This window comes from Mustelus asterias, chromosome 29 (genome assembly GCF_964213995.1).
Source record: "Mustelus asterias chromosome 29, sMusAst1.hap1.1, whole genome shotgun sequence".
Classification (NCBI taxonomy): Eukaryota; Metazoa; Chordata; class Chondrichthyes; order Carcharhiniformes; family Triakidae; genus Mustelus; species Mustelus asterias.
This window is the reverse complement of record NC_135829.1, coordinates 16,345,138-16,363,113: the sequence shown is the minus strand read 5'-3', so window position 1 is coordinate 16,363,113 and position 17,976 is coordinate 16,345,138. Positions and strand designations below refer to the sequence as shown.

General features: G+C 47.0%; 1 protein-coding gene across 2 annotated transcripts in view; it reads right to left on the bottom strand.

Moving 5' to 3' along the window:
- usp3 (ubiquitin specific peptidase 3) overlaps window positions 1–17,976 on the bottom strand; it is a 109,047-nt gene that overhangs the window by 17,875 nt on the left and 73,196 nt on the right. For both annotated transcript variants that reach the window (XM_078200133.1, XM_078200135.1), the window contains exons 7-11: window positions 12,996–13,109; window positions 11,619–11,732; window positions 8,120–8,266; window positions 7,832–7,938; window positions 7,678–7,758 (exon numbers count right to left, since the gene is read on the bottom strand). In XM_078200133.1, coding sequence (XP_078056259.1) covers window positions 7,678–7,758; window positions 7,832–7,938; window positions 8,120–8,266; window positions 11,619–11,732; window positions 12,996–13,109 — 563 coding nt within the window. The remainder of the gene's footprint in view (window positions 1–7,677; window positions 7,759–7,831; window positions 7,939–8,119; window positions 8,267–11,618; window positions 11,733–12,995; window positions 13,110–17,976) is intronic.

Here is a 17,976-nt window from a genome sequence, read left to right as displayed (position 1 = left end):
CAGTGGTTAGCACTGCTGCCTCGCAGCACCAGGGACCCGGGTTCAATTCTGGCCTTGGGTCACTGTCTTTGTAGAGTTTGCACATTCTCCCAGTGTCTGCGTGGGTTTCCTCCGGGTGCTCCGGTTTCCTCCCACACTCCAAAGATGTACGGGTCAGGTGGATTGGCCGTGCTAAATTGACCCTTAGTGTCAGGGGGACCAGCAGGATAAATACGTGGGGTTATGGTGATGGGGCCTGGGTGAGATAGTTGTTGGTGCAGGGTCGATGGGCTGAATGGCCTCTTTCTGCACAGCAGGGATTCTATTTCAGGTTGAATAGCCTACTCCTGCTCCTATTTCCTATGCTCCAAAGTTTCCTGCTTCTCCATCATTTACAGGCGTATTAATGTTTGCTCATATTTCCCACACTGGATATGTCTACAACAGCCAGTACTCTCTCCATGCTCTGGGACTGACTGACTGACCAACCAACTGAGTGACAAACAATTTCTCCCATCCAGAGTGTCTGAGCTCAGCATCAATGCGTTTCTAATGTCCTCCTTTTGGTCTGACGTGAAAACCAGTCCTTCCCAGTGACTCATCCCAAACAACGCTGCTGCTCCATGAATTATTTGCTGACAAACTGATTAAAGCGCTGCGGAAGAAAATATATTCGTAGCATCGTCTTTCCTGCAATTCACTTTGCTCGCTGTCATGTGCGGCAGAGGGTCAGGGTGAAAATTAAAACTCCCACTTTGTATTACTTTCACACACAGGATTTGTTACCAGTGTCACAAAATCTCCAAGTACTTAAACCCAGTGATTCCTAACTCGGGTATGCAACAGCAGAATCATAGAATCCTACAGTGCAGAAGGAGGCCATTCAGCCCATCGAGTCTGCACCCATCACAATCCCACCCAGGCCCTATCCCCATAACTCCATGCATTTACCCTAGCTAGTCCCCCTGACACTAAGGGGCAATTTAGCATGGCCAATCCACCTAACCTGCACATCTTTGGACAGAAGACCTCAGGCCCACTGGAAAAAGGCAGGTCTATGGGGAAAATCCTCCTGTAGACATTTCGAACATTAAGTGATTGATTTCAGAACACAACGATCATTGGGCAACATGGTGGCACAGTGGTTAGCACTGCTGCCACACAGCGTCAGGGACCGGGGTTCAATTCCGGCCTCGGGTCACTGTCAGTGTGGAGTTTGCACGTTCTCCCCGTGTCTGCGTGGGTTCCCTCCGGGTGCTCCGGTTTCCTCCCACAGTCCAAAGATGTGCGGGTTAGGTGGATTGGCCATGCTAAATTCTCCCTTAGCGTTAGGGGGACTAGCAGGGTAAATAGATGGGGTTAAGGGGATAGGGCCTGGGTGGGATTGTGGTCGGTGCAGACTCAATGGGTCAAATGGCCTCCTTCTGCACTGTAGGGATTCCATGATTCTATACACTTGCATGTTTTAGATATTTTAACTGGCCCAAGCAAAGGGGGAACAACCAAATAAGGTGCAAAAAAACTAATGATCCCCCTACTCCGTTTCCAACTTTTCTGTATACTCATCACTGGCCAGTAACTTTCTGCATTTCAGAAAGTGATATATGACGATATGAGGTTAATTTTAATTTCCTCGGTTGGATCTCATGCGCTATTTATTATGTTTTTTTTCCTTTTTCCTGTCATTTGAACACTACCATCTTTACAATACGATTTCCTGGAGCATCTGCGTCCTTTATCATTCTCAATTTGGACTCATAATTGGAGTTAACATCCTGCAACTTGAGACAAGACCCAATGTGATATTTAATGCTGCAGACACAGGTTTTATACTGATTACTAAGTGGCTGCATTGCCAGCAACAATCGGCTGGCTTCACTCAGTGTCCTGTTTGATTTGGTGAGCTTGATGTTTGACAGATACCAAAGCTCTTCAAACCCTGTGTCAACGGCAGCTGGAATTGGGTGGGTCCAGATCCATTTTGCATCCTGTGACTGGCTGAGCACACAAGGATTTTGATTATTTTTTTCCTCTCAATGAGTTTAGAAAGGATTTTCAAGAATGTAACTAGGCTACCTTCCTTCCAGTCCTCATATCCGGAGTGTTAGGGGCACACCGCAACCCTGTGGCAGTGACTCGCCCATTTACATGCAGCTTAGTGAAGAGAAACCAGTATTATTTACAATATTCTGAGGACCACAGTGAGATTTAAGTTCATTTATTAGTGTCACAAGTAGGCTCACATTAACACTGCAATGAAGTTACTGTGGAAATCCCCTAGTCGCCACACTCCGGCGCCTGTTCGGGTACACGGAGGGAGAATTTAGCAAGGCCAATTCACCTAACCCAGCATGTCTTAATCTTAGAAACCCTACAACACAGAAAGAGGCCATTCGGCCCATCGAGTCTGCACCGACCACAATCCCACCCAGGCCCTATCCCCATTTCCCGACATATTTACCCACTAATCCCTCTAATTTACGCATCCCAGGACACTAAGGGGCAATTTTAGCATGGCCAATCAACCTAACCCGCACATCTTTGGACTGTGGGAGGAAACCAGAGCACCCGGAGGAAACCCACGCAGACACGAGGAGAATGTGCAAACTCCACACAGACAGTGACCCAAGCCGGGAATCGAACCCAGGTCCCTGGCGCTGTGAAGCAGCAGTGCTAACCACTGTGCCACCGTGCCGCCCTATGTCTTTTGGACTGTGGGAGGAAACCGGAGGAAACCCACACAGACACGTGGAGAATGTGCAGACTCGGCACAGAGTGACCCAAGTCGGGAATCGAACCCGGGTCCCTGGCGCTGTGAGGCAGCAGTGCTAACTACTGTGCCGCCCCGATTTCTAACTGTAGTAAGTTCACGGAGGCAGAGGTCCCTTCACCATATTCCCTTTATTTACAATTCCAACAGCGGTACACAGAGTGCTATCAGTCGGCAGTCTACCTTCAGGAGTGCCAGAGGAACTGACACACCCGGTTAAATACCAGGAAAAGACTTCCTGATTGGCTCATCAATTGGCCCCTTAATCAGGGAGTTTGTATTCCAATAGGCCAACCTCAATGGCCTGATTGAAGTCATTACACCAACTTTAGCAAATATACTGCTTGCTTTAACAGTTTTATGTGGAAGATATCACAGATAGTTTATAGTAAAGGCATGGTCTTCCTCCTTCATTAAATTGCAGCTCACATGACAGCATGATGCAAATTCGGCCGTCTGAAACACAGGGGCTGCTGATCAGGAACGCGTTGGAAGGGTTAGTCTCGGAATTCCCAAAGGACCAAATTCCCAGTGCACAGAATTCAAATTTGGAAACAGGAAAACAGCTGCAAACTACGTTATAACATCTGCTTCTCGTGAACTTGACAATTACTACATCCTCAGCTCCCTCCAATGAAAAGAAAGGCCGATTCAGATGCACGGTGACAAAAACAAAATGGGGTGGAAAAATCTCAGCATCTGTGGAGAGAAAATAGAGCCAACGCTTCGAGTCTGGACGACCCTTCGTCAGAGCAGGACGTCCAGCTGCATCAGTCTTTTGAGAAGTTGGCCCAGAACTATCTAGTAAGAAGTCTCACAACACCAGGTTAATGTCCAACAGGTTTATTTGGAACCACGAGCTTTCGGAGCGCTGCTCCTTTGTCAGGTGAGTCACTAGCTTGTGATTACAAATAAACCTGTTGGACTTTTAAGCTGGTGCTCTGAGACTCCTTACTGTGCTTACCCCAATCCAACACCGGCATCTCCACATCTGAAATATCTAAATTGAGAACAAGACCCTTGTCCACCTCACCATACGCCCAACAAACTTTTACAGCAGTGTCTCCTCATGTTGTGAAGGTGCCGGCTATGCTAATTTATAATTTTTTAAGAAACAACAGCAACGCAGATGGCAGAATATAAGTCATGACCTCCCATCCTTTCCCAGCACTATCCCATTCCCCCACCGGTGTGGCTTACAAGTCTAACAAACAAAAGTAAAACACTGCAAAGACTGGAAATGTGAAATAATAAACAGAATGTTGGAAACACTCGGCAGACCAAGGAACATCTTTGGAGAGAGGAAGAGAGAGAAACAAAGTTCTGACAAAAGGTTACCGGACGGCACAGTGGCAATAGGGGTTTTCCTAAGCTCTTTGGTGCCAGGACCAAAATTCCTCCTGTATAAGGAGCCAAAATGTAGTCATGACATGATTAATGATAAGCTCTTGCAACAAGGTGAACCTCAAGCGGATAAAAACCATAAAGAAAGCTAATTAAAACACTCATTGTGACGAGAAGTATAGGACAGAAAAGCAAATCTACATAAACCTTCGAAGATCAGTTAGCATAGTGCGCCCAGTTCTGAGTCCCAAACTATAGGAAGGATGCTGAAGCTGTAGGGAATACACACAGATCCACTAGGGTCATTTGGGAGTCCTGAACTTGATAATTGCTGAAAAGAGGTACATGTTGTCGAAGCTTTTCATCGCGCACTCATCAGGACAATTGCAAGAATACCAAATTGCAAACACTGACGACAACTTATACACAATAAGAAGTCTCACAACACCAGGTTAAAGTCCGACAGGTTTATTTGGTAGCACGAGCTTTCGGAGCGCCACTCCTTCCTCAGGAGGAACCTGACGGAGGAGGAACACTCCGAAAGCTCGTGCTACCAAATAAACCTGTTGGACTTTAACCTGGTGTTGTGAGACTTCTTACTGTGCCCACCCCAGTCCAACGCCGGCATCTCCACATCATAACAACTTAATACCACAGGAGAAAAAGCTGCCGATTTGGTTGGCAAGTGTCAGCTCTAATTTGCCCACACGTTGCCATGGAGAAGGCTAGAGGGTAAGTAACTATAGGCTCCCCAAGCTCCCAGGCCTTTTAAAGAAGACAAAGGCTGAACGTATTCCTTTATTTGTAGGGAATGGATCCAACCAATTTAAGAACCAATCAAATTCGGTAACACACTTGCTAAAACTCATACCAAGGGACCTGTCTGTGCAAACAAAAGGAATACGATCAAGTTGGATTTTCTATGTAATTTTACGTACCCCTGACATACGTAATTGCTCTACTTCCTTCTTCCAGCCTAATCTGTTAGTCCAGAACATCTAAATTTTCTATGCTTTGCTTTGCTCCTTTACCTGCAAACGACCAAGCTCCACTTCAGACACCTCAGCACAGAAGCCAGGCTGGTGTAGTGGTAATGTCACTGAACTAGTAATCCATGGGGAAAACGTGCAAATGCCACACAGACAGTCACCAAATGCCAGAATCGAACTGAGGTCCCTGGCTCTGTGAAGCAGCAGTGCTAACCACTGTGCCGACCCTCATCTTTTCCAAAATTAACAGCTTGGATTAGGGTGTGCTCATTCCACGTAGAGAGTTTTAACCTGCCCCAGAATTTGCGCACTCTTCTAGGATCAGAGATCCACCATTCCACACTGTGGCCAAACGGGCCACCTAAGATGGTGATTTACAAAGCATGCTGGGATAATTGGCCAAGTACAGAAACAGACAGGTTGCAGCTAAAAAGGGCAGAGATAAACAGGCTGCAGCTCAGATCACCGAATACACTGGCAATAGGCCATCCCAAAGACAATGGACATTCTCTGGTCAAACAGGGTTGTTTGCGAGACACAGGGGCGCCTTAACCCCTTATTTAGGAGGGAGGTATGTGACCTATATGCCTCCAGCACCTACAGGCATGGCTGTTGGGTACACATCCAGAGATCGTTGTGGCAGCACCTAATTGGACCCTATCAATCAGGGTGATCAAGTCCGAATCGATCGATCGATCTCTCCCATGGACGACGCCAACGGTGACCATCACCAGCAATGACCAGCACGAGGAGAGCCACTGCACCAAAAGCGGAAGGAAGACCAAACAGTATCAGACCAGACTGAAGGACCAGACTACACAGAGGACTACGGAAACCAACACGTGGCTAAAGGCCAATATCTGCCTGGGTACTTGCCAGTCACACAAAAGTTAAGTCAAGGTCTAGAATTGGACTTGAACTTTAGTATTCTGTAAGATAACTCATTGTTGATTGGGTGGGTGATTAGTATCAATTGTGTGAGTGAATAAACATTACTGTACTAACAAGAAGTTGACTCACAATTCTTTGTCCACCGTATAAAGGTTAAAACAGACTGTGCGGCAGGTGCAGGCAACAACACAAAGTTCTAGCCATGAAATGGGGGGGCAGGAATGTCCTAATCCATTTTGGATGCAAATTATTGGGAGATGGGAAGAGACTTCCTTGAAACAAAAATACTTGCCCTTTGAACTGTCCTTAAAACACAAAACCTTCCTCACCAAACACACTGTCTGGCACTCTTTCTGTTGAGTACGACTTGGGATCACAGCCACAATCGAGCAGCGTGGGCACGGCAAAAAGCTCTCGGAAAAAAGTTCCATCAGCACAGAATGTAATTCACAATACACCAATAGCATCCTGTGATCCCATGCAATAATAAAGGAACGTAACTAGAGAATTTAGCATGGCCATGCACCTAACTATTTCAGATATCTTAAAGGCAGAGGGACAATTATAAAGTAATATAATAATTAATAGTGGCTCTTTCAAGCCAAGCAGCACAATAGAGGTCTCATTTTAGAGTGAGTCAAGGAGGTTACAATTTATTTTTGTGGCAACAAACATTTGCGCGGAAAGGACAATGGAAGGAAGGAGCTGCTGACATTAAGTAGGCGTCCAAGTGAAGCATGTTCCTGCGAAACCAGGTGGGTGAAGCCAGAATTACGCCAAATGAATTAAAACCAGAAGTGGTACAGAAAGAGTGTAATCAGGAACTGAGTTAGCGTAACAGCGTGATGTGGGATATCCTGGACCTGCAAAGTTTCAAGAAATTGTGATTCAAGCAGAGAAACGTAGAGCCCGTGGGACAAGCTCGCTACACACCATGCAGCATGTGCAAGGAGAGTGGGTTGACAAGAGGACACGGTCCAGAAGATAGTTATCGCACGGTCAGAGAGGAGGAGGAAAGCAGGACACATGCAGATGCTGACCTGCAGGAAGGAATGGTACGTGAGCGTGTGAAAATATTGTTAGTCTGGAAAAGGAAAGATTTTATTAATGACCACAGTCAGGGGGCGTCAGAAACAGCAGCACATCGAAACTGAACAGTAACCCAAACGCTGAGCAGAAACGAAACTTAAAAGACCACAAAGCAACAGCCAGCAATATAATTGTACTGGTGAACCAAACACCTCACTCAAAATATTTTCTCCACCTTTACTGCTGAGTTTTTATTCCTTCAGATTGTTACGGACACACTGGTAAATAACGTACGATGGTCCACATAACTTGCTGGGAGAAAACTCAACGGGAACTAGCACCAAGCAGAGAACTAAGGCTCGCCTTGGCGTCAGTACGACTATTGGCATTTGTGGCTGGCTTCAGAGCAGTGGCACAGCAGGTCTGCTATTCCTCACAGTGGGGCGGGGAACGTTAGTTCACACTGAATTTCTGACTTACCATAGGAAATGCCACAGGGGATCTCAGTTTAAAATGACATGTTAAAAGTTAAAGCTGCGCCTTGCTGTCTAACTCGCTCCCTCCCCCTTATTTGAGGTTACTTTCAGTGGCCTGTTCACTGTTAGGCGGTCACCAATCTCGTACTCCCTTTGCATTTTCCACTTGTGTAAACATTAAAACCAAACAGAACCTTACCACATAGGGTACATACTGGTCCATTGTCCTGGCTCTTGGATCTTTTGTTTCTGAACTGACTTGGGATATCTAATGAAAGATCTTGAAAGAAAAAACATGGTTGAGAGTATAATAAATCCCTAGGTAGGAAATATTTTAAAACAAAAATACTTACCAAGGAATGGGTCAAACTTTCTGGATTCGGTCCCACAAATTAGGCAGTTCACTTCATTCTGAAGTATTCCCCCAAATATGTTCGTGACAACTGTTGAAACACCATTTCTGAAAGCGATCAAAATATCATCAGTGACAGTAAAGTGGAAAAGAGGCAGCCAGGCTGTCAAGGAACTAACGACTAAATACCACAGCAACGAAGGGCAAGGCACAAAATACAGCGCTCAGCAATACACATTCCCAGCATACTTCATCTGATACACAAAACGAACCATATCAGGGGGCTTACATGCAGCATTTACTGGATGAAGAGATACTTGAGCTGTCCGGCGAGATAAATGAAGTTGTCATCCCATTGTAACTCCGCTGAAGCTCTAAGTGGAGATGGTCTAACAAGTAGCGCATGAATTCATGGGCATCCTGCTGCTGATATCCCCTGCACAGGGAGACGGAGAAAAGCACTCTTTAATCTTCCCAAGGCACAACATTTCAATCAACCGATTCTTTCCATCATAAATTGCTGAGGGAACAGTATTCAATCTGATATTAGAATCATAGAATCCCTACGGTACAGGAGGAGGCCATTCGGCTCATCGAGTCTGTACTGACCACAATCCAACCCAGGTCCTATTCCTGTGACCCCACACATTTACCCTGCTAATCCCCCTGACACTGGGGTCAGTTTAGCATGGCCAATCAACCTAACCCGCACATCTTTGGACTTCTATAGTTGCGGCACTCCTATAGTTCTGCAAGCAAGTGCCAGTCTAGGTTACGTGTTCAAAGCCTTGAGTAGGGCTTGAACCTGTTGCAACCTTTTTGTTTACTTGGGTGAGAAGGCTGATTCTGGGAGGTCCGACAGTGAGTTCCTGCACATCTTGAGACACTAAGGAGCAATTTGGCATGGCCAATCCACCTAACCTGCACATCTTTGGTCACTAAGGGGCAATTTGGCATGGCCAATCCACCTAACCTGCACATCTTTGGTCACTAAGGGGCAATTTAACATGGCCAATCTACCTAACCTGCACATCTTTGGTCACTAAGGGGCAATTTAGCATGGCCAATCTACCTAACCTGCACATCTTGGGACACTAAGGGGCAATTTAGCATGGCCAATCTACCTAACCTGCACATCTTGGGACACTAAGGGGCAATTTAGCATGGCCAATCCACCTAACCTGCACATCTTGGGACACTAAGGGGCAATTTAGCATGGCCAATCCACCTAACCTACACATTGGACTGTGGGAGGAAACCGGAGCACCCGGAGGAAACACATGCAGACACAGGGAGAATGTGCAAACTCCACACAGACAGTGACCCGAGGCTGGAATTGAACCTGGGTCTCTGGCGCTGTGAGGCAGCAGTGCTAACCACTGTGCCACTGTTATTTTCTTAATGATGGAGTTGCCATTTCTTTGGATAAATAAGCTAGTTATTATGCAAAGAGTGAAAAAAATTTTAACCTCTTAAAATTGTTCATATTGAATGCGAAAACTTTGATATTATTTACAACAATGGAACTTGGAAATATATCGGCCGTTCCTTTGCTGTCGCTGGGTTAAAATCCTGGGACTCCCTCCCTAACAGCACTGTGGATGTACCTACACCACATGGACTGCAGCGTTTCAAGGCAGCGTCTCAGGCATGACTTCTCAAGGGCCATTAGGGATGAACAATAAATGCTGACCTAGCCAGTCACACCCACAACCCGTGAAAGAATAATAAAAAATACATTTATGTGAAGCATGTTGTGGGCGGGAGGGGAGGGAAAAGATTTCCCGAAAAGTGCTGGCAAACATCTGGAACATTTGGGAAGCGGTCACTGAGCTACATGCTGGCCACGACTCGATGTGCAATGTGAGTTATGCAGCAATGAACAAGGGCAATTGAACCATGCCAAGGGAATGGACCACTTCAACTGTAACGTGCCCTGTCACACATAACAAGCAAGTGGCATAGGTTTTACTGACCTCGCTATATTATACTCCGAATGGGAATTATTCTCTCCCCCTCCCTCACTGCATCCAGAAATTCAAATCAGGAATCTCCATTATACACTCTAGCCCTATACGCTCAGGGGCGGCACGGTGGCTAGCACTGCTGTCTCACAGCCAGGGACCTGGGTTCGAGTCCCAGCTTGGGGTCACTGTCTGTGCAGTGTTCTGCACATTCTCCCCATGTCTGCGTGGGTTTCCTCCGGGTGCTCAGATTTCCTCCCACAGTCTGAAAGACGTGCTGGTTAGGTGCACTGTCCATGCTAAATTCTCCCTCAGTGTACCCCGAACAGGTGCCAGAGTGTGGCGACTCGGGGATTTTCACAGTAACGTCATTGCAGTGTTAATGTAAGCCTACTTGTGACACTAATAAATAAACTTAAACTCCATGATAAAGCAAATGGTAGTGCTTTCAATTCTCTTGCCTGGAAATGCATTCAGTTTGTTGAGGGAATTCAATGTGATGACTCCTTGCCGAGTGTTCCATACTATATTAGTACATCAAAAAATTCCTTTAGATTCTATACTCTAAGTCAGCGGTCTCCAAACTCCGATCCGGATGCGGCCCGTAGTTTGGAGACCCCTGCTCTAAGTTAAAGTTTATTATTAATTTATTTATTAGTGTCACAAGTAGGCGCACATTAACGCTGCAATGAAGTTACTGTGAAAATCCCCTAGTCGCCACACTCCGGCGCCTGTTCGGGTACACTGAGGGAGAATTTAGCACGGCCAATTCTCCTAACCAGCACGTCTTTCGGACTGTGGGCGGAAACCGGAGCACCCGGAGGAAACCCACGCAGACACGGGGAGAACGTGCAAACTCTGCACAGACAGTGACCCGAGCCGGGAATCGAACCCGGATCCCTGGCGCTGTGAGGCAGCAGTACTAACCACTGTGCCAACCGTGCCGCCCACTTGAAACATATTATGGACAGCCTCCTAACCAAAGTTACAATTTACAGTTCCAGGCAAAGCCATTACGCTCAAACATTAAGTAGACTTACAAATCACTAAATCCCAAGAATCAATGTGCTGTTTATAAATGTTTTGCATTGACGAAGATACAAAACAAATCGAGAGGCCAAGGCCACATTTTCCTTGATTGAACAGGTTTCCAGGGGAAATTGTGCATGCTCTCAGTTGAGGCAGTACACAAGAATTTCCCACAGCAAAATGACTCTGTAAAACAGAGGGCAGACCAACTGATTCATTAAACCTTTCCCTCCTGTAACGCGTCTGTTTTTAAAATTCATTCGTGGGACGTGGGTGTCGCTGGCTAGGCCAGCATTTATTGCCCACCCCTAGTTGCTCTCGAGAAGGTGGTGATGAGCTGCCTTCTTGAAATGCTGAAGTCTACATGATGTGGGTTGAGCGATTGATACAACCGAGTGGCTCGCTAGGCCATTTCAGTTGACAGTCAACCACGTTGCTGTGGCTCTGGAGTCACATGTAGGCCAGACCGGGTAAGGGCGGCAGATTTCCTTCCCTAGAGAACATGAGTGAACCAGATGGGTTTTTCCGACAATCGACAATGGTTTCAGGGTCATCGGTAGATTCTTAATTCCAGATTTTTAAAAAATTGGATTCAAATTCCACCATCTGCCGTGGCGGGATTCGAACCCGGGTTCCCAGGACATCTGGATTAATAGTCTAGCGATAATACCACTAGGCCATCGCCTCCCCAGTTCAGATCAGCACACGCAGCAGATCAGTCAGCATCTGTAAAGAGCAAGGCGGCTCCACGTTCTTGGGTGCAACTTTTCACGGAACAGTTCTCCTGCTACCTACCTGAAATTCGGCATGATTTTCCAAATTACGTAGAAGAGAGATTCAGGACAGAATGCAGCTTGGCTTCCTTGCCATAAGGCGCAGAGAGTTTTCCGGAACTCTTCTACTAGGGAGCTGGAAAAGAAAGGCGCACCATTAATAGCACTGCTCAAAGGCTCCTGGCCCCAGTTACATATCTTATAGAAGGAGGGAACCATACAGCACATAGAACCACTTGAGCCAACACATCTGACCCAGTTTTCTCAGCACTATCCACTGAGTTTCATCCCTCTGCTTTGCACAATGGCATTTTATTGTGCTACCCTCTTCCTATTTAAAATTTGATAAAGATCCTGTCCTCCCACTGTTTCTGACATTAGAAAAAAATTGCGGTCGCAGAAACATTGCTGTTATAATATCCTGGGGTCTTCAGGGTCTTGTATATAACTCATGATGTGCTACATGCAGAGCTCACTACAGCACTAGTGGTTGATTTACATATGATTTATAATTTCCCCACAGCCATTACCAATGAATGCTAAACAACCTTCAACCCCTTTGAGATTTCCATTTCTCTTTAACATGAAGTAATATGATAGAATAACGGCAGCATCAAAGGTGGCCATTTGGTCCCATGTGTCTGTGCTGGCCCTCTGAAGAGACAATTCACCTAATGCCACACCTCTGATTTCTTTTCCCCCCCTCAACCCTGCAAATTTTTCCTGTTGAGATTACGGCCAGGATTCTCCGATCTCGTCCCACCCCGCCACCGCTGCCAGCGGGAACAGAGAATTTGGCGCTCAGCCGAAACTTCACTCACTGCAGAGCGGCCGGAGAATCCCAGCTGCGAGAGAGGTTGGAGAATTCCAGCCAGCAGTCCGATTCCCTCTTGAGATCCTGGATTGAATGTGCCTCCGCCACACTCCCAGGCAGTAACATTCCAGATCCTAACCTTAAAAAATGTATTTGAACAGAACCCCCTGTCATTCCCAAACCTACCCCCCCAGAGTCTAAGGAATTAACCACTCACCTGATGAAGGGGCAGCGCTCCGAAAGCTCGCGATTCCAAATAAGCCTGTTGGGACTTTAACCCGGACACTTCTTACCGTGCCCACCCCAGTCCAACACCGGCATCTCCACATTCAGGAATTAACCGTTCTAGAGGACGCATCCAATCCATTTGGCTCAACTCAAAGTAACGGACAGTGGATTATTTTTGCCAATACTGCAGTGACTGGGTCCTATAGTGAGGATACCCGCCTGCAGCTCAGGTTAAGTAAAAGAACGAGCTTTTTTGTGGTCTCGATTTTACACTATTCTTTGACTCGCTCTCCGTTTGTACCCGCTCCATTCAATATTACAGATCATTATAACAAACAGAGAGATGTAGCAACGTACACACTGTTATCTCCTTGGCTCCTGGTGTGATAGGTCCTTCTGCCTGCAGTTTTACCACTGCGCAACTCCACTGCTGGAAGCTCCTTGAAGTAACAGCAGAATTGCTGGATGTTGCTGCAGGTGAAGGGGGAAAAAAAAAACAACCATTGGTCGCAAAGCCCACCATCACTTTCAGTGCGCATTTTTAAAAGCATCAATTGCGCGATTTTTCCAAAATGCCGATGTTAAATAACACAAGCCGGGAGCAATCACAAAGGCAGCAATCTGATTGATGGAGCGCCCTGAACAAGCAAACACAGTACAAATAGTTTCCAACAGGCACACAAACCCAGCGGTGAGATTACAGCTTGAAGATCTCTTTGGGGAATTCTCCACAGTAAATGTGGTGATGAGGCACCTTCTCCTGGCAGCATGAAAGCCAGCGGTTAATAGCACAAAGCTAGCTATCAACAGTGCCCTGCAGCGATCGCAAGGCAATAATCTCACACTGTGCACATATTTCTGTTGGAACCTATTCACACTGTGCTCTCTTGTTCTGAACACTTCATCAATCAGATCATTGCCCTGATGTTGCTCTCGGGCGCGAATTATTTTAGGAGCGACGTCAGAAAAATTAGGCACTTAACTCTCAAAAAGCATGGCTTTTTAAAGAAATAACAAGTCTCTCAGAAACCAGGTTAAAGTGCTGAGCGTCTACTGAACAATTCACAGCAGTAGACCCAGCTAACGTCAAACTCAATACCTCATTTGCGCCAAGTCATTTTTTAGGATCCCCAGGCTGTGCTATCCAGAACTGCACTGAAATGGGGTGCAGGTTTTTTTGCTGGAAATTTGACATACACGCTTCAGACTAGGAGGGGCGGCATGGTGGCTAGCAATGCTGCCTCACATCGCCGGGGACCCGGGTTCGATTCTGCCCTCGGATCTCCGTCTGTGTGGAGTTTGCACGTTCTCCCCGTGTCTGTGTGGGTTTCCTCCGGGAGCTCCGGTTTCCTCCCATGCTAAATTGCCCCTTAGTGTCAGGGGGACCGGCTAGGGTGAATGCATGGGGCTTATGGGGATAGGGCTTGGGGGTGGGATTGTGGTCGGTGCAGACTCGATGGGCCGAAAGGCCTCCTTCTGCACTGTAGGGATTCTATGATTCTGGAAGTTTGCGCCTCCATCAAATTACTCATTCAGAAAAAAAATTAATTGAAAAACAAATCACTCGCAGGCTCTCGAAAGCTGGTTTAGTTAGTGAGCAGCTAAATTAAATATAGAAAGTACCCGGGTTCAATCTCTGGTCAGCACTGAAAGAGCTAATCTCAGTCAGCGGGTGAAAAGGAGTTCTCAGCCACTTGCAAGTTCCCCTGTCAGCCACACACATTCCTGACTTGGGATTACATCAATGTTATTTCTCTGTCGCTGTATCAAAATCCTGGAATTTCCAATGCCGCCGTGAGTGTACCTGCCCCAAATGGACGGAGGCAATTCGAGAAGGCGAATTCGCCACCACATTCACAAGGGCAATTAGGGATGGGCAACAGATGCTGGCCTTGCCAGTGACGCCCACATGCCATGGGAAAATGAAAAAGAAACAGCAAATTTCTCAGCACCCTGTTTACATGGAAACTAGAAGCAGGAGGAGGCCATTCAGCCCTTCGAGCCTGCTCCACCATTCATTGTGATCATGGCTGATCATCAAATTCAATATCCTGATCTCCCCCTTCCCCCCATATCCCTTGATCCCTTTAGCCCCAAGAGCGATATCTAATTTCGTCCTAAAATCACACAACGTTTTGGCCTCAACTACTTTCTGTGGCAGTGAATTCCACCACCCTCTGGGTGAAGAAATTTCTCCTCACCTCAGTCCCAAAAGGTTCACCCCTTATCCTCAAACTATGACCCCAGGTTCTGGACTCCTCCACCATTGGGAACATTCTTTCTGAATCTACCCTGTCTAACCCTGTTAGAATTTTATAGGTTTCTATGAGATCCCCCCCCTCACTCTTCTAAACTCCAGTGAATATTTAAAAAAATGCCTGGAATTAAGAATCTACTGATGACCATGAAACCATTGTCGATTGTTGGAAAAACCCATCTGGTTCACGAATGTCCTTTAGGGAAGGAAATCTGCCGTCCTTACCCGGTCTGGCCTACATGTGACTCCAGGTCCACAGCAATGTGGTTGACTCTCAACTGTCCTCCAAGGGCAACTAAGGATGGGCAATAAATGCTGGCCCAGCCAGCGACACCCAATGAAATAAAATCCTAACCGACTTAGTCTCTCCTCATATGACAGACCTGCCATCCCAGGAATCAGCCTGGTAAACCTTCGCTGTACTCCCTCTATAGCAAGGACATCCTTCCTCAGGTAAGGACGGCAAAACTGCGCGCCAGGTGTGGCCTCACCAACACCCTGCAGACTCGATGGACCGAATGGCCTCCTTCTGCAATGTAGGAGTTCTATGATGATTCTGTGATGATAGGATATTGAATCGGTCATAATCGGTTTCTTAATCTGATTCTGCCCCCTCCTCAATTGGGGGGATGATTTAGGGACTTGCTGGGCAGAGACCACCCACCCACCTCACTTGGAGAAGAGAATCTAACTCCTCTTGGCTGTTGATGAGTTGATTCTCTGGACTTCTCAGGGAATGTGTGCAGTAGAACATCCCTATTCCTATAGTCAAATCCTCTTGCTCTGAGGGACATTAGAATCATAGAATCCCTACAGTGCAGAAGGAGGCCATTCGGCCCATCGAGTCCGCACCGACCACAATCCCACCCAGGCCCCACCCCCACACACTTTACCCGCTAATCCCTCTAACCTACACATCCCAGGATTCTAAGGGGCAATTTTTTAACCTGGCCAATCAACCTAACCCGCACATCTTTGGACTGTGGGAGGAAACCGGAGCACCCGGAGGAAACCCACGCAGACACTAGGAGAATGTGCAAACTCCACACAGACAGTGACCCGAGCCGGGAATCGAACCTGGGACCCTGGAGCTGTGAAGCAGCAGTGCTAACCACTGTGCTACCGTGCCTAGATTCAAAGAAGGAAGTAGACCGTAATTTGAAGTCTGCTTGTGAAAAGTTCATTCAGCACCAAACCTATTAGAAACGGGAAAGGAGGTGTTTCCTCTCCCACATTATTCTCTGAACCTGCTTGAAATCCACTTACACAGATATTGGGCAATGGCAGAAATAGGCAATTTACTGATCAGATACTGTCTAGGTTTACAACTCAAGAATGTCCAACTCTTACATGGGACTGAATTAAGCCTCCAGGAATGCAGGGCAATGTATGAGGCACGGTGGCACAGTGGTTAGCACTGCTGCCTCACAGCGCCGGGGACCCGGGTTCGATTCCGGCCTCGGGTCACTGTCTGTGTGGAGTCTGCACGTTCTCCCCGTGTCTGCGTGGGTTTCCTCTGGGTGCTCCAGTTTCCTCCCATAGTCCAAAGATGTGCAGGTTAGGTGGATTAGCCATGTTAAATTGACCCTAGTGTCAATAGCAGCGTAAATATGTGGGGTTACAGGAATAGGGCCTGGGTGGGACTGTGGTCGGTGCAGACTCGATGGACCGAATGGCCTCCTTCTGCAATGTAGGAGTTCTATGATGATTCTACGATGATAGGATATTGAATCGGTCATAATCGGTTTCTTAATCTGATTCTGTCCCCTCCTCAATTGGGGGGATGATTTAGGGACTTGCTGGGCAGAGACACCCACCCACCTCACTTGGAGAAGATAATCTAACTCCTCTTGGCTGTTGATGAGTTGATTCTCTGGACTTCTCAGGGAAGGTGAGCCTTCTACCATTTTGGGAGCTAGTGGTAAGAAGAGGAGCACTGTCTGTGCGGAGTTTGCACGTTCTCCCCCGTGTCTGCGTGGGTTTCCTCCGGGTGCTCCAGTTTCCTCCCACAGTCCGAAAGATGTGCTGGTTAGGTGCAATGGCCACGCTAAATTCCCCCTCAGTGTACCCGAACAGGCGCCGGGAGTGTGGCAACTAGGGGATTTTCACAGTAACTTCATTGCAGTGTTAATGTAAGCCTTACTTGTGACACTAATAAATAAACTTAAAAACTTCAAACTTGAGGAATAGAAAGCACTCCAGTCTGTATTCTAACTGCTGGATGGCACAGTACACTCTATATAATGTGTTAATTCATAGAGAAAGAGTCCAATTACTGAGAGACTGCTGCAATTTGCTGGAGTATTCCTGTTGCAAAAAAAAAAGGTTTCAAAGACAGGCTGCAGAAAAACGGGTCGTAAAACTGTAGCATCAAGGTCAGACTATAGGAATTCCAATAGATTCTGTGTGCATGCAAAACCTGCTTAATCTGGCCTTAATATTTCAGTTCCACGCACCATTTAGGTAAGGCTTGTCACAACGGCAGCCTGTGGGCCGGACTGCAGCCCCTCAGCCTTCCTGCCCAGCCCGCTGGACATTGGGGACAGGTGTGTGTGTGTGTATGTATGTGTGTGTGTGCATGTCTGTGTGTGTGTGTGCGTGTGTGTGTCTGTATGTGTGTGTGTGTGCATGTGTGTGTGTGTGTGTGTATGAGTCTGTGTGTGTGTATGTGTGTGTCTGTGTGTATGTGAATGTGTGTATGTGTGTGTGTGCCTGTGTGTGTGTGTGTGTATGTGTGTGTGTGTATATGTGTGTGTCTGTCTGTGTGTGTCTGAGTGTGTGTGTCTGAGTGTGTGTGTGTGTGTGTCAGAGTGCGTGTGTCTGAGTGCGTGTGTGTGTGTATGCATGTGGGTGGACGTGCGTGTGCGTGGGGGCGGACACGCGTATGTGTGGCCGGGTGTGTGCATGGGGTGGAGGGGGTGGACGGATATCCACTCAGCGGGCGCGAGTGTAGGTGAACATCCGGAGCCTGGGAGATGGACAGACGGCGCACTCGCACGCGCGCGCACACCTTCCTGCACTCTAGTGATCATCCTTATTTGTTACTCACGTTTTAAAATTCACAATTATTGCTCAGCAAGT